Source organism: Perca fluviatilis, chromosome 4 (genome assembly GCF_010015445.1).
Source record: "Perca fluviatilis chromosome 4, GENO_Pfluv_1.0, whole genome shotgun sequence".
In the NCBI taxonomy this organism is placed as follows: domain Eukaryota; kingdom Metazoa; phylum Chordata; class Actinopteri; order Perciformes; family Percidae; genus Perca; species Perca fluviatilis.
In genome coordinates this window covers 19,775,380-19,787,705 of record NC_053115.1, presented here as the reverse complement: position 1 = coordinate 19,787,705, position 12,326 = coordinate 19,775,380, and the positions used below count along the sequence as shown (strand labels likewise).

General features: G+C 39.8%; 1 protein-coding gene across 3 annotated transcripts; it reads left to right on the top strand.

The window, feature by feature from the left end:
* The first annotated feature begins 7,999 nt into the window (after positions 1 to 7,999).
* Positions 8,000 to 12,046, top strand: si:ch73-361p23.3 (tumor necrosis factor receptor superfamily member 4). 3 transcript variants are annotated; one of them, XM_039799178.1, is made up of 7 exons: positions 8,000 to 8,158; positions 8,269 to 8,385; positions 8,626 to 8,760; positions 8,836 to 8,902; positions 9,014 to 9,270; positions 9,354 to 9,449; positions 9,910 to 12,046. In XM_039799178.1, the coding sequence occupies exons 1-7, from the start codon at positions 8,077 to 8,079 to the stop codon at positions 10,014 to 10,016; spliced, it is 861 nt and encodes a 286-aa protein (XP_039655112.1). In that variant the 5' UTR covers positions 8,000 to 8,076; the 3' UTR covers positions 10,017 to 12,046. The 3 variants fall into 3 exon arrangements, with proteins under 3 accessions (XP_039655112.1, XP_039655111.1, XP_039655110.1); XM_039799177.1 differs by having other exon boundaries at positions 8,626 to 8,902; positions 9,014 to 9,264; XM_039799176.1 differs by having other exon boundaries at positions 8,626 to 8,902.
* The last annotated feature ends 280 nt before the right edge of the window (positions 12,047 to 12,326 follow it).

The window sequence follows — 12,326 nt, the reverse complement described above, 5'->3', positions numbered from 1 at the left end:
CACAACACAAGCCCTCCATTCCTTAAGTCCCTCCTTCATTCCTCAACTCCTGGTTCTCAAAGTCCACAATTTGTGCCACAAGCCATACCAACTTCAATGTCCATGCCACATGGGCAGAATAGCTCTGATCTGGTCAACATGCTTGCAGAAGCCATAAGTTCAAATCATCTCCCAACACCAGAGCCTGCAGTATTCATTGGAGATCCTTTGAAATTCAAAGACTGGCGCCTATCCTTTGAAACATTAATAGACAGGAAAAACATTCCAAAGAATGAAAAACTGTATTACCTAAGAAAGTACTTAGGGGGAGCTGTTGAAAGCTGTTGAAGGATTTTTCCTCCTAGGTACTGGTGTGGCATATGACTCAGACTGGCAGCTGTTGGAAAAACGTTTCGGAGATCCATTCATAATTGGGAAGTCCTTCAGAGACAAGCTGCACGGATGGCCAAAAGTAAGCTCTAAGAATGGTTGTGAGCTAAGGGACTTTGCTGACTTTCTCAAGAGCTGCGAAGCTGCAATGTCCCACATTAAGTCACTGGATGTTCTTAATGACTGCAACGAGAGTCAAACAATTCTGCTGAAGTTGCCGGATTGGCTGGTATCCGGTTGGAACCGCATAGCAACTTCTGAGTACCCTCCATTCAAAGTGTTTGTAGACTTTATATCGAAGGAAGCCGATCTCGCTCGTGATCCTATTTCCTCAATGCAAGCTCTTAAGAATATAGAAAGTGAGAAACCAAAGCAACTGCGAAGTCAAACCATTCAAGCAAAGACACTGTCCACAAACACAACTCAGAGCAACGTCTCATCATGCATCTTCTGCAAAAGAACAGGACACGTCCTTGCTAAGTGCAGGAAGTTTATTGAAAGGATGGTTCAAGATCGTGTTAAGTTTGTGCAAACAGAAAGACTTTGCTTTGGATGTTTGAAGACTAGTCATCACTCAAAAATGTGTGATAACAAAAGCACATGTGAAATATGTCAGAAGAGACATCCAACATGTTTGCATTATGACAAATTCAAGCAAAATCAAAGGTCAACACCCCGAAAAAGAGACGACAACTCAAAGGATGGAACAGATACCAAAGAAATGGCTGCAACAGTAACTACCAACAGAGTCGTACAAGAAGGCCCAAACGTACATACGTCCTCAATCATACCAGTCTGGGTTTCGTCCATAAAACAGCCGGATCAAGAAGTTCTAGTCTACACACTCTTAGACACGCAGAGCGATACAACTTTCATCCTAGATGAAGTGGCCCAAGAGCTCAACACAAATAAAGAGAGTGTTAGTTTGCGTCTGTCCACAATGTCTTCAAGATCGACAGTTATACCATGCCAGAAATTGACAAGTCTACAAGTGAGAGGATACAACTTAGAGAAAAGGATCCCATTGCCACCACTTTTCACACAAGAGTTTATTCCTGCTGACAGATCGCACATTCCAACCGCTGAAACGGCTCTAAAATGGCCTCATCTGAAGCAATTGGCAGACAAGATCCCACCACCGCTTGACTGCGAAGTAGGTCTGCTGATAGGCTATAATTGTCATCAAGCCCTTCTTCCAAGAGAGATCCTTTGTGGTGAAGAAAATCTTCCATTTGCACAGCGAATTGATCTTGGCTGGAGCATTGTTGGCTGCTCGAATCCAGCAAGTGACTACAGCAACGCAATAGGAACCAGTCACAGAATCATAGTGCGACAAGTGACACCTGCCGTACAACCATCCGTTGAGCTGAAGAAAGAAGTTCACTTTGTCTGCAAAACTCGAGTCAAAGAGATCAACCCAACAGACATAATCAAGGTCCTCGAATCTGACTTCACAGATCACACTACAGATGATAACCCAGTTTCTCAGGAAGACCTTCTCTTCTTGCTTAAAGCGAAAGAAGGCATAAGGCAGAAGGAAGACGGCCATTATGAGCTCCCTCTTACTTTCAAGACGGACAAACCTAATCTACCAGACAACAGACAATGTGCAGTTCATAGGCTCACCTCATTAGAGTGATGACTGAGGAGAAATTAGCAGTACTACGAGGATTATGTCCATTTCATGAATGACATAATAACCTGAGGAGATGCTGAGAAGGTTCCACAGCCTGAACTCAATAACCAACCAGCATGGTACATTCCGCACCACGGAGTTTACCACCCCCACAAACCAGGGAAGATCCGTGTGGTTTTCGACTGTTCTGCACGCTACCAAGAAACTTCCCTAAATGATCATCTCTTGACCGGGCCAGACTTAACTAACACATTAGTCGGAGTGTTATGTCGATTTAGAAAAGGTCTAGTTGCCATAATGTGTGACGTTGAGAAGATGTTCCACCAGTTTCATGTTGCAAAGAAACATCAAGACTACCTAAGGTTTCTCTGGTGGGACAAAGGTGATCTGGACTCCAACCCGTCAGTGTACAGAATGAGGGTGCACCTGTTTGGGGAAGCTTCATCCCCTGGCTGCTCCAACTTTGGACTTAAGCATCTGGCATCGCAGGGTCATGGAAGATTTAGCGAAGAGTCTATCAAGTTCATCCAGAGAAGCTTTTACGTCGAATATGGCTTAATAAGCGTGTGGTCACCTGCTGAAGCCATACACCTGGTGGAAGAGTCAAGAGCCTTGTGCAGAACGGGAAACCTCTGGCTACACAAGTTTGTGTAAAATGACAAAGAAGTGATTGCTGCAATACCACTTGCAGAATGTGCCCAAGCCAAAGATCTAGACATGGCTCTAGGAGATCTTCACATCGAACGAGCACTTGGAGTTCAGTGGTGCGTCAAAGCTGATGAATTCCAATTCAGGGTTGTAGTTAAGGAAAATCCACTGACAAGGAGAGGGGTTCTTTCAACTCGTTCGTTTCAGTCTATGATCCGCTGGGGTTTGTGGCTCCTTTCATGCTAGTCGGCAAACAGATCCTTCAGAAGTTATGCAGAGACAAAGTAGGCTGGGACGAAGATCTCCCAGAGCACATCCTGCCAGAATGGGAGTCAAGGATTTGCCTCACCTCGCAGCCCTAAAGATTCCAAGAAGCTACTTTCCATCAAGCTTTGGCAAGGTTAGGCGCTATGAGCTTCACAACTTTTCAGATGCAAGTCTCAATGGATATGGTGCATGCTCATATCTTCGAGCTATAGGCTAAGTGAAACAGGACAGATAAGTTGCTCACTTGTCATGGGGAAGGCAAGAGTATCCCCTACCAAACAAACAACTATCCCAAGACTTGAATTGTCGTCAGCTGTCACTTCAGTCCGAAATGGTGACTTTGTCAAAAGGGAGCTTGAGATCGAAAACCTGCAAGAGTGTTTCTGGACAGACTCGAAGGTGGTCCTTGGCTATGTGAACAACGACGCCAAGAGGTTTCACACCTTTGTAGCAAACCGGATCCAACGAATAAATTAAAAGCACAAATCCTGAACAATGGCGACATGTCAGTTCCGAAAATAATCCAGCCGACTGTGCTTAAAGAGGACTGAGTGCAGTTCAGCTGAAAGAGTCTAACTGGCTGAAAGGACCCAACTTTCTTTGGCAGCCAAATCTTCCACCTGAAGAGCAAATGGTGGGAGAAGTAGAAGCGACCAATCCGGAGCTTCGCAAAACCCACGTCCACACAGTCATGACGAAAGAAGTAAATACAATGGCAAACCACTTCATTAAGTTTTCTGACTGGTCTAGAGCAGTGAGAGCCGTCGCCGGGCTCCAGTGAGTTGTCAGAGAATTCAAGGGACTTCAAACAAGAACGAATGAAGCAACCAGTCTTGAAGAAAGAAGAGAAGTGGAAGTCTTCATTATCAAGCTGGTGCAGGAAGAAGCCTTCGCTGAAGACATTCACAAAATAAAATCTCAGAAAATACCTACCCTGAACAAGTGCAACAAGTTGCACCAGTTAAATGCCTTCTTGGACAAGGAAAATGTCCTTAGGGTGGGAGGACGGCTATCCCAATCAGCCTTGCATCTTGACGTAAAACATCCCGCAATACTTCCGAAAAAATCTCATGTGTCAGCCCTGCTCGTCAAACATCATCATGAGCGTGTGTTTATCACCAAGGAAGAGGCATGACTATGAACGAGTTGCGTGCGAACGGAATATGGATCTTGGGATGTGGAAATGTGGTCTCCTCACACATTTACACGTGTGTACAATGTAGGAGATACAGAAGAACTACAGAAGTTCAACAAATGGCAGATCTGCCAGAAGAGAGAACAGAGACCTTCCCTCCCTTTACTTACTGTGGTCTTGACTGTTTTGGCCCCTTCATCGTGAAAGAAGGAAGAAAGGAATTAAAACGATATGGATTGTTGTTTACCTGCTTATGTTCCAGAGCAGTGCATATTGAGACGCTGGATGACTTGACAACAGACGCCTTCACAAATGCACTTTGTCCATTTGGGGCTATCAGAGGTCCTGTACGCCAACTGAGATGCGACCAGGGAACAAATTTCATGGGTGCTAAGAGAGTGTTTTCTGAGTTGCTCAAGGGAATGGATCAAGAACGTCAACGAGCGATCGGTTGTGAATTCGTAATGAACGTCCCATCAGCGAGTCATATGGGTGGAGTATAGGAGCGCCAAATTCGAACAATTCGGAGTATTCTGACTACCATGCTCGACAAGTTCGCAAGCAGACTTGACACCACAACTCTGAGGACCTTCCTTTACAAAACAATGGCTATAATCAACAGCAGGCCACTAAGTGTTGAACACCTTAATGATCCTACCGGTCCAGAACTTCTCACCGCCAACCACATACTAACCATGAAATCATCAATCATTCTGCCCCCGCCTATATCTATGTAAAAGGTGGAAAAGAGTGCAGTTCCTAGCCAATGAATTCTGGCGAAGATGGAAACAGGAATACCTGCTAAACCTACAATGCCAGAAATGGCAAAGAACATCACGAAACTCACAAGTAGATGACATTGTGATTCTACAAGATGACAGCTCACCAAGAAATGAGTGGAAGCTTGCCAGAGTTATAGAAGCTCATCCTAGTGCAGACGGCATGGTGCGAAAGCTGAAGCTACTAATCAGTGACACTACACTTGATAAGGGAAAACCACACACTAGATTAGTTTACCTTGAAAGGCCTATCCACAAGCTAGTTGCCTTACTAGAGGCTAACTAAAATCACATACATAAGGTCACATCTATTCAGACCAAAATCATTTTATTGATTCTTTTCATAATATTTGGTAAAAGAAATCCAACATTTTAAGTTAATGAGTGATTTGGTGGGAGTGTAAGTGCTGTTAAATATGTGCTGTGTTTATGACGCATAATTAATGCAAAATTCATAGTAAATTTATAGTTTATATTCAGTCTCATACAGTAAATAAATAGGAAATGTGTTTAATGTAAAGGTTAAAATGAATGTGATGTAATAGTTAGATTTTAGTCCGTTGTGTTTTTTGTTTCTCTCGGAACTAAAGTTCTCTGTTGTGGTTTCCGCTGCTGCGGAATTTTGTTAATGGACCAAAGGAAACCTAACGTGTACACATGTTACGGTGCTCTGCTAATTAAGTTGGAGTTTCACTGTTGTCGGAGGTCAAAGCGAACTGTGAAGGATTTTCCGAGGATTTAAGAACCTCTTTTCAGGACAAGCAGCCAACGAGGTATTTTATCTTATATGTGAAACTTTGTTTATATTCGCGCCAAGCGGAATTTGTACTTTATTTTCTTCGGTAATGTATAATTTGACGTGCTTACTGTGTTCATTCATGTAGTTCTCACGGCGTGACGTGGATGCATTAAGGACAGAAGAGCAAAGCAATAAACGCCCGTTTCAAAGAACCAACCTGTGTCTGTGTTGTCGTGTAGAGAGCTACAATCTTATACTCAATGACTAATCCAATATTACCAGACTAAGATTTAGATTTTCCCTTGCACCCATATCAGTGAGAACCTTCCATAACGTTTTGGGCTGATGTGAGTTCGCAGTAATAACATCAGCATAAAATTCAGACTTTGTTTTCAGTACCTTGTAACTAGCCTGATTACGAATCTATCTATCTATCTATCTATCTATCTATCTATCTATCTATCTATCTATCTATATATATATATATATATATATATATATATATATATATATATATATCATAATCACAAGACAAAGTTGACCTCTTAAACTTTCTGAACCATTTATCACGTTGTCTAATGAGATCCAGAATGTCAGAAGGCATCCAAATTGCACTTCTCTGTTTAATTCTGGTTTCCTTCATTGGTGCAACCTTATCAAGAGCAGCTACAAAGTGCTGTTTAAACAAATTCCGAGCCCCATCAGTATCATTGCTTCCTAAAACATCTGACCAGTCCCTCCTGGAAAGCCTTTCTTTAAATTCCTCAGCTGTGTAATGTTTAGTGCATCTATACCTAATTAAACTATGCTTAGGATTCCCAGTCCTCAATAGTGATTTAGAAACTTTGCGTGTGCAAAAAGTGACGTTATGATCACTCAAAGCAATATCGAAGATGCCTGATTGAGAAATATTTTCACGTTCTGACACTAATATTAGGTCTAGTAGGGATTGACTATTAACAGACACTCTAGGTTCAGCAATTAACTGTTGTAGGCCAGACACATTACAAAAAGTTGAAAGAGATTCTTTCAAACTACTATTACGAGCCTGTAGTACATTTGTGTTAAAATCACCCATAATAATAGGCCTACATTCGTTCTCCATACATATGGTAGGCTACTCTTACAACAAACCATTTCAAAGAGCTCATAAAAATCTGTTTGCTTAGGGGGTCTGTAGGCTAACATGATAATGTGCTTAGTTTTAGGAAGCAGCAGTTCAATCCATTAAGTCTCCAAACCCTCCACCTGGAGATCGGCACGCGGGTTATATGTCAAATCATTCCTAGGCACACTCCTCCTCCATTTCTGCTCCGATCATGACGGTAGATGGAGTAACCCGTGAGCTCAACTTCAACATCCTGTATTGATCCATCAAGCCAGGTTTCCGACCCGGCAATCACAGCAGCCTATAGAGGTCCTTGCAAGTTGACTGAGCTCCTCAAGCTTAGGCAGCAAACTCCTTACATTAATATGAATAAAATGAAGCCCTTTCCGACTGAAAACAGCCTCACAGTCATTCCTTGCATCAACCAAACCGTCACCATAACAATACATTGTCTCAAACTCCTCCGGACACTCAGTGACGTTCGCGTTACATTTCATTCATACAACATCTGTTGCAAACTATAGCGGAATGACAGAATTAGACCTTACGGCCAGTTCGTAGATTTTAGATGCAATATTTCCACACTTTATGTGAACAAAGGCATCACAAAAGTCACAAGCGACTGCTTTAGTGTTTATTCTCACCACTTTCCCGCAGCTAGGACAGTCACTGCTACGTCTCGCATTTGGCCGGTGCTTCATTTGCAAGTTGTTTGGTCCCGGACACTGATGAAAATCTCCGGCGAGCAGCAGACAGATGGACAATATTGTGCCAAAAGCATCAGCATGTTGCCTTCCACGAGCTCTTTTGTTCCTGACGGCGAAATGGGTCTGCGTCGTGATTAAAGCAGCACTGCCATATCCAAAAAGTTTGTGATCTGTGTTCACAGAAGATCCGCAATCTTTATCAAAGATCTCACGTACATATGCATTATTTCCATTATACTCGCAACACTGTTCAAATCTAAAACCTAGAACATTCAAAAACAAACATGTAATTATTTATTTAATATCAATCAAATAAACGTAGGTATTTAATGATTTGTCAATTACCATCATCAAAATAAATAGTTAAAAGAAATGTATTGGCTATTTGAACAATTGAATTACTGATTCTAATTCTAATAATAATACTAATTAATTAGTGGAGTGTGTAACAGGCACATGTGAGAAAGAAGCATTTTTCCTCCGTTATCTTAGCAGAAAAGTAAAATGATACTATAGTATCTTAGAAAACCCACAATCCGCACATCATGGAGAGTTCTTTGAAAAAACGTGGGTTTTTCATGTCTTTATAAGGTAGTGGTGTCCCAGTCTAGGGTCGTTCTGTCTCATTCTCTGTGGTGCTCCACACAGGAAACGCTCCGTCGCACTTGTCGGCACTGAAATATTGAACATGGTTCTGCTTAAACTGCTTATATTGACTTTAACGTTTTATGAACTCATTGTTGATTTGGATGCTAAGACTTGTCCAAAAGGTAAAGTGTGACTTTATTGTACTAAACTGTAATTTTCCTCCTCATTCTGCTTAATGCCGTATTATATAGTAATGATTTTCCTTTACAACTTCCTCTTATTGTAAATCAAGGTCAAAGACAAATTTATCGTCGCGGAAACATAAACTGTGAAAGCTGTCCCAATGAGTTTTATCAGCCTGAAGAGAATCCTTCCCAATACTGCAAACCATGTACAAGGTGTGAGACCGGTAAGTGTTGAAGCTTTTGGTATGATGTATTTTACAAAAAACTTTAAAAAAAAAAATACTGTGAGCAATAGCTGAGAAACCTACATCTACAGAATTACTAATGAATCTGTTAATAGAGCCAAGATGTTGCATCAAATTGGTTCACTTTGTGCTGAAGGAGAAAGTTTCTTTCTCTTTTCTCTGAATGTATACTGGCTGGTTTTCAAGTCTCATGTGATCTCATGTGTTTTCTTGTTGTAGCAAAGGGAAGTGTTGTTAAAGAGAATTGCACGAAAGTGACCAACAGAAAATGTCAGTGCCGTGGAAAGTTTGTTCCCTCACAGAGCGATTCCTCCATTTGCAAATGCGACATTGGATTTGGACTAAAGGATACAGGTACAGAGATCGAACACTGCATACAGTATATAAAAGAAATGGTCTTTTTAATAATTCATAATTTTTTCTTGCCAGAATGTTTAATGTGTGATCACGGATATTTCAGCACACAAATCAACTCGCCCTGTGAAAAATGGAGAGAGTATGTCCGCTGGATTATAGTGCACACAGATTATATAAACAAACTTCATCTCAATAATGTCTAAAGTAGTTACTTGTTGTTTACAGCTGTATAATGTAACCTTCATTCTAGATGTAAATCAGGAGTGAAAATTCCTGGAACCAGAACCTCAGATGTCATCTGTAATCCGGAGTTGAACCCTAACGAAATTACACCCCCCATATCAAACAAAAATGTGTCTTTAATCACACGGTTAACAACCAAGCATCCACTTGAGGGGGCCCAAACTCAGAGGATGCACAGTACCACCACCACCACCACCACCACCACCACCACCGCAATCCCCTCAAGGGACCCCACCCAAGACACAGGCAACTACATTGGTACAGGTACAACTTCGCTGCTATCTTTTTTACGAAACAACCTCATGAAATGAATAATAAGTAACCTGTAGCTGGCTTGTGTTGTTTAGGTATGGCCCTCCTCATATTTGGAATTATTGGTCTGCTTGTACTGACTGCTCTGACCTGCAAGCTGCACATTACTCCTCAACCAGCAGTACTACCAAGTATGTAGCAGGATTAAAAGTAAAGCGCTTTTTTGTAGGTAAAGTAATAGTGGACATTTTGGAAAATATTTGGTGTTTTGTTGCTTGCTGAGAGTTGTATGAGAAGATTGATACCACTCTTGTGTTTGACAGAGGTATTGATCTTCTCATCTAAATCTTGGCCAGAAAACAAATAAGCATATTTCCTATCAAATGTATTCCTTTGAACATACCTTGTGCATGCTAAAGGGAAAGATATTATTCTCATTGTTAGAATGAATCTGAATGCTTTTCATTGTTGTAGGAAACATATGGTACAAATGATATTGCCCACCTTTGCTTCTTCATTCTTGGTTCTGTGCCATTTGCCACATGTGCCAAACATCTTTTGAAAGACAAGGACTATCGATATTAATTGTGAATATAAAATGTGTTGTAAATAACAACTCATTATTACTTATGCTTTAATGTTTGTTTTCAGAAAATGACTCATTGTGTCGGAGGCCAGTTGAGGAAAGCGGCGATGGCAGTCTGTCCTCTCTCAAACTGTATCCAGGGGATCACTATGGTGATGAATCTGTCAACTAAAACTGTGAATTTTTACATTGTCATGTGAATCATTTCCGACTGATAATTTATGTTGTCCTTACATTGCTGGTTTTTCATGAACAAAAACATCAGAAAAACTATTTACTGTATCTGTATTGTAGCAGATGTATTCACAAACTGCAGTTTGGTCAATACTTTAGTTTTTTGTTGTATAGAATATTGGGCGAATTATGTAAAAGATTTGTCTAAATCATACCTCACTTTTGGCCATTTAACTGTAGACTAAAGTAAAATAGTAACAGGTAGCAGTAAGGATGTAAAAATAGATGTTTTGCTTTCTTAATTAAGATAATTTTGCTTAACAAGTCACTTTCTGTGTGACGTTAATATTTAATACTAATTTGGATATGGATAACCTCAGATCATGCCACTAAATACCTTAGTATTTTATATTAAAGTAACAATCCTTAATACTCTTGCTAAAGTGCAATATATACATATATTTTTGATGCTTTTTTAAACCTTATGATGTTATATAATGTAATATGGTTTAATGGGGCAAGTGATAAGTTTCTGAGAAATATACAGTAAAGGTAACAATCAATACAATTGAACAATTAACTGTTGGAGAGCCTTAGAAAAACATTTTACTTTCTTCTTGCAGTCTTACTGTCTCTATTTTTGGTCATGTTTTGTTTATTCAGTTCTGTTCCACTGTTAGCAGAGCTGTAAAGCTGAGAACAGTAAAAAAAAAAACATGCTTTTAGTGGTGTGTGGGGTTGGGGGATTTTCCCTTGAGTTAAATGTGCCTCTTTTCCCACTGAGAGGTACTTCCTCTCATGTTTTCGTCTCAGCAGTTGGAAAGATTGATGTTGTTAATGTGAATAATTTCATGTTTACTTCACTGGAGACTTTCCCCAAATCAACCAGTACAGTCAAAGGAGTTATGAAAGCATGCTCTCATTATTTGTATTCACTTACGTTTCGCTAAGATATCAGATTAAAAGTAGAATAGTAGAATATATTTGGAAAAAGTAGTTTGGTTCCAACTCATTGATTCCTTTGACAGCGCCCTCTGTTGGAATACTTCAGGGGGAAAAATAAACTTCTGTTGCAAGTAAAAGTCCTAAAAATCCTACTTAAGTAAAATTACTGAAGTTTAAGCAGTAAAATGTGAAAATACGAAAGGTAAAAGTAGGCCTATACTCTGCAGAAAAATGGATAATATTTTATCATTTACTATTTTTAGATTGTTAATACTGCATCAGTGTGCAAGCAGCATTTTACTGTTGTTGCTGGTCAAGGTGGAGCTTGTTCTATTGTTTATATACAGTCAGCTAGTTTAGTCCAGCGGTTCCCAACTTAAGGGTCGGGCCCCTCCAAAGGGTCACCAGATAAATCTTAGGGGTTGTGAGATTATTCTCTAATCTTTGAATTGTATGTATTTAAATTAAATCTGAGAAGTTTAGAGGGGAAATGTCCCTTTGTTGGAACTGCTAACAACAGCTTTTATGTGAGAGGTCACATGACAAAAGGTTGAAAAACCTCTGGTTTAAGTTTATTATATGTTTTTGTATAAAAAAATCTTAATCTGAAAAGTAACTACAATATCCGTCAAATAAAAGTTGTAAAAAAAAGTACAATGTTGCTCTATGAAATGTAGTGAAGAAGTATAGACTATCATAAAATGGAAAAAGATACCTCAAAATTGTAGTTACTTAAGTATAGTACTTGAGTACATGTACTTCTTCTACTACTTCTTCACTGTATAGCCCTTGTTTTGACTTTGGGTCAAATTGACCCGTTTTAAATGTTTGTTTTATGTCAGAAAATATGAGACGTAGAAATAAGTGCTGAAAATGTGTAGAAGAAAAATTTATCAATTTAAAACAAACTGTGAAAAAACTCCTTCAAGGTTAACGGAAGGACAACACAAAGTAGTTGCTATGTGACTCTTGGTAAAGCATGTTTTTTGTAAAATATTTTGTCTCTGATATTTGTTCTCCATTTGCAATCTGATGTCCTGAGAGTGTGTGAATAAAGAATTGCCTTTTGTAAGAACTACCAAATTGAGTCTGAGCATTTTTTACAGAGAGAATGAAAATAATGCACACTGGAAACAGTCCCTGCAGGTACTTTCAGTAAACATCAGCGATCCAGGAAGTCAGTGTGTGGTTTCCAAGAAACACCCTAACCAAACCCTTTACTTTTTGTAGAAATAGCTGAAACTTAACTGACTGAATAACAAGAACTAATGCCACCGACTGATAATCCATAACACACATTCTTAAACTGGGGTTTTACATTGGGCAAGAGGTCTAAATCCCCAATTCTTTTTTCATTTTTGAA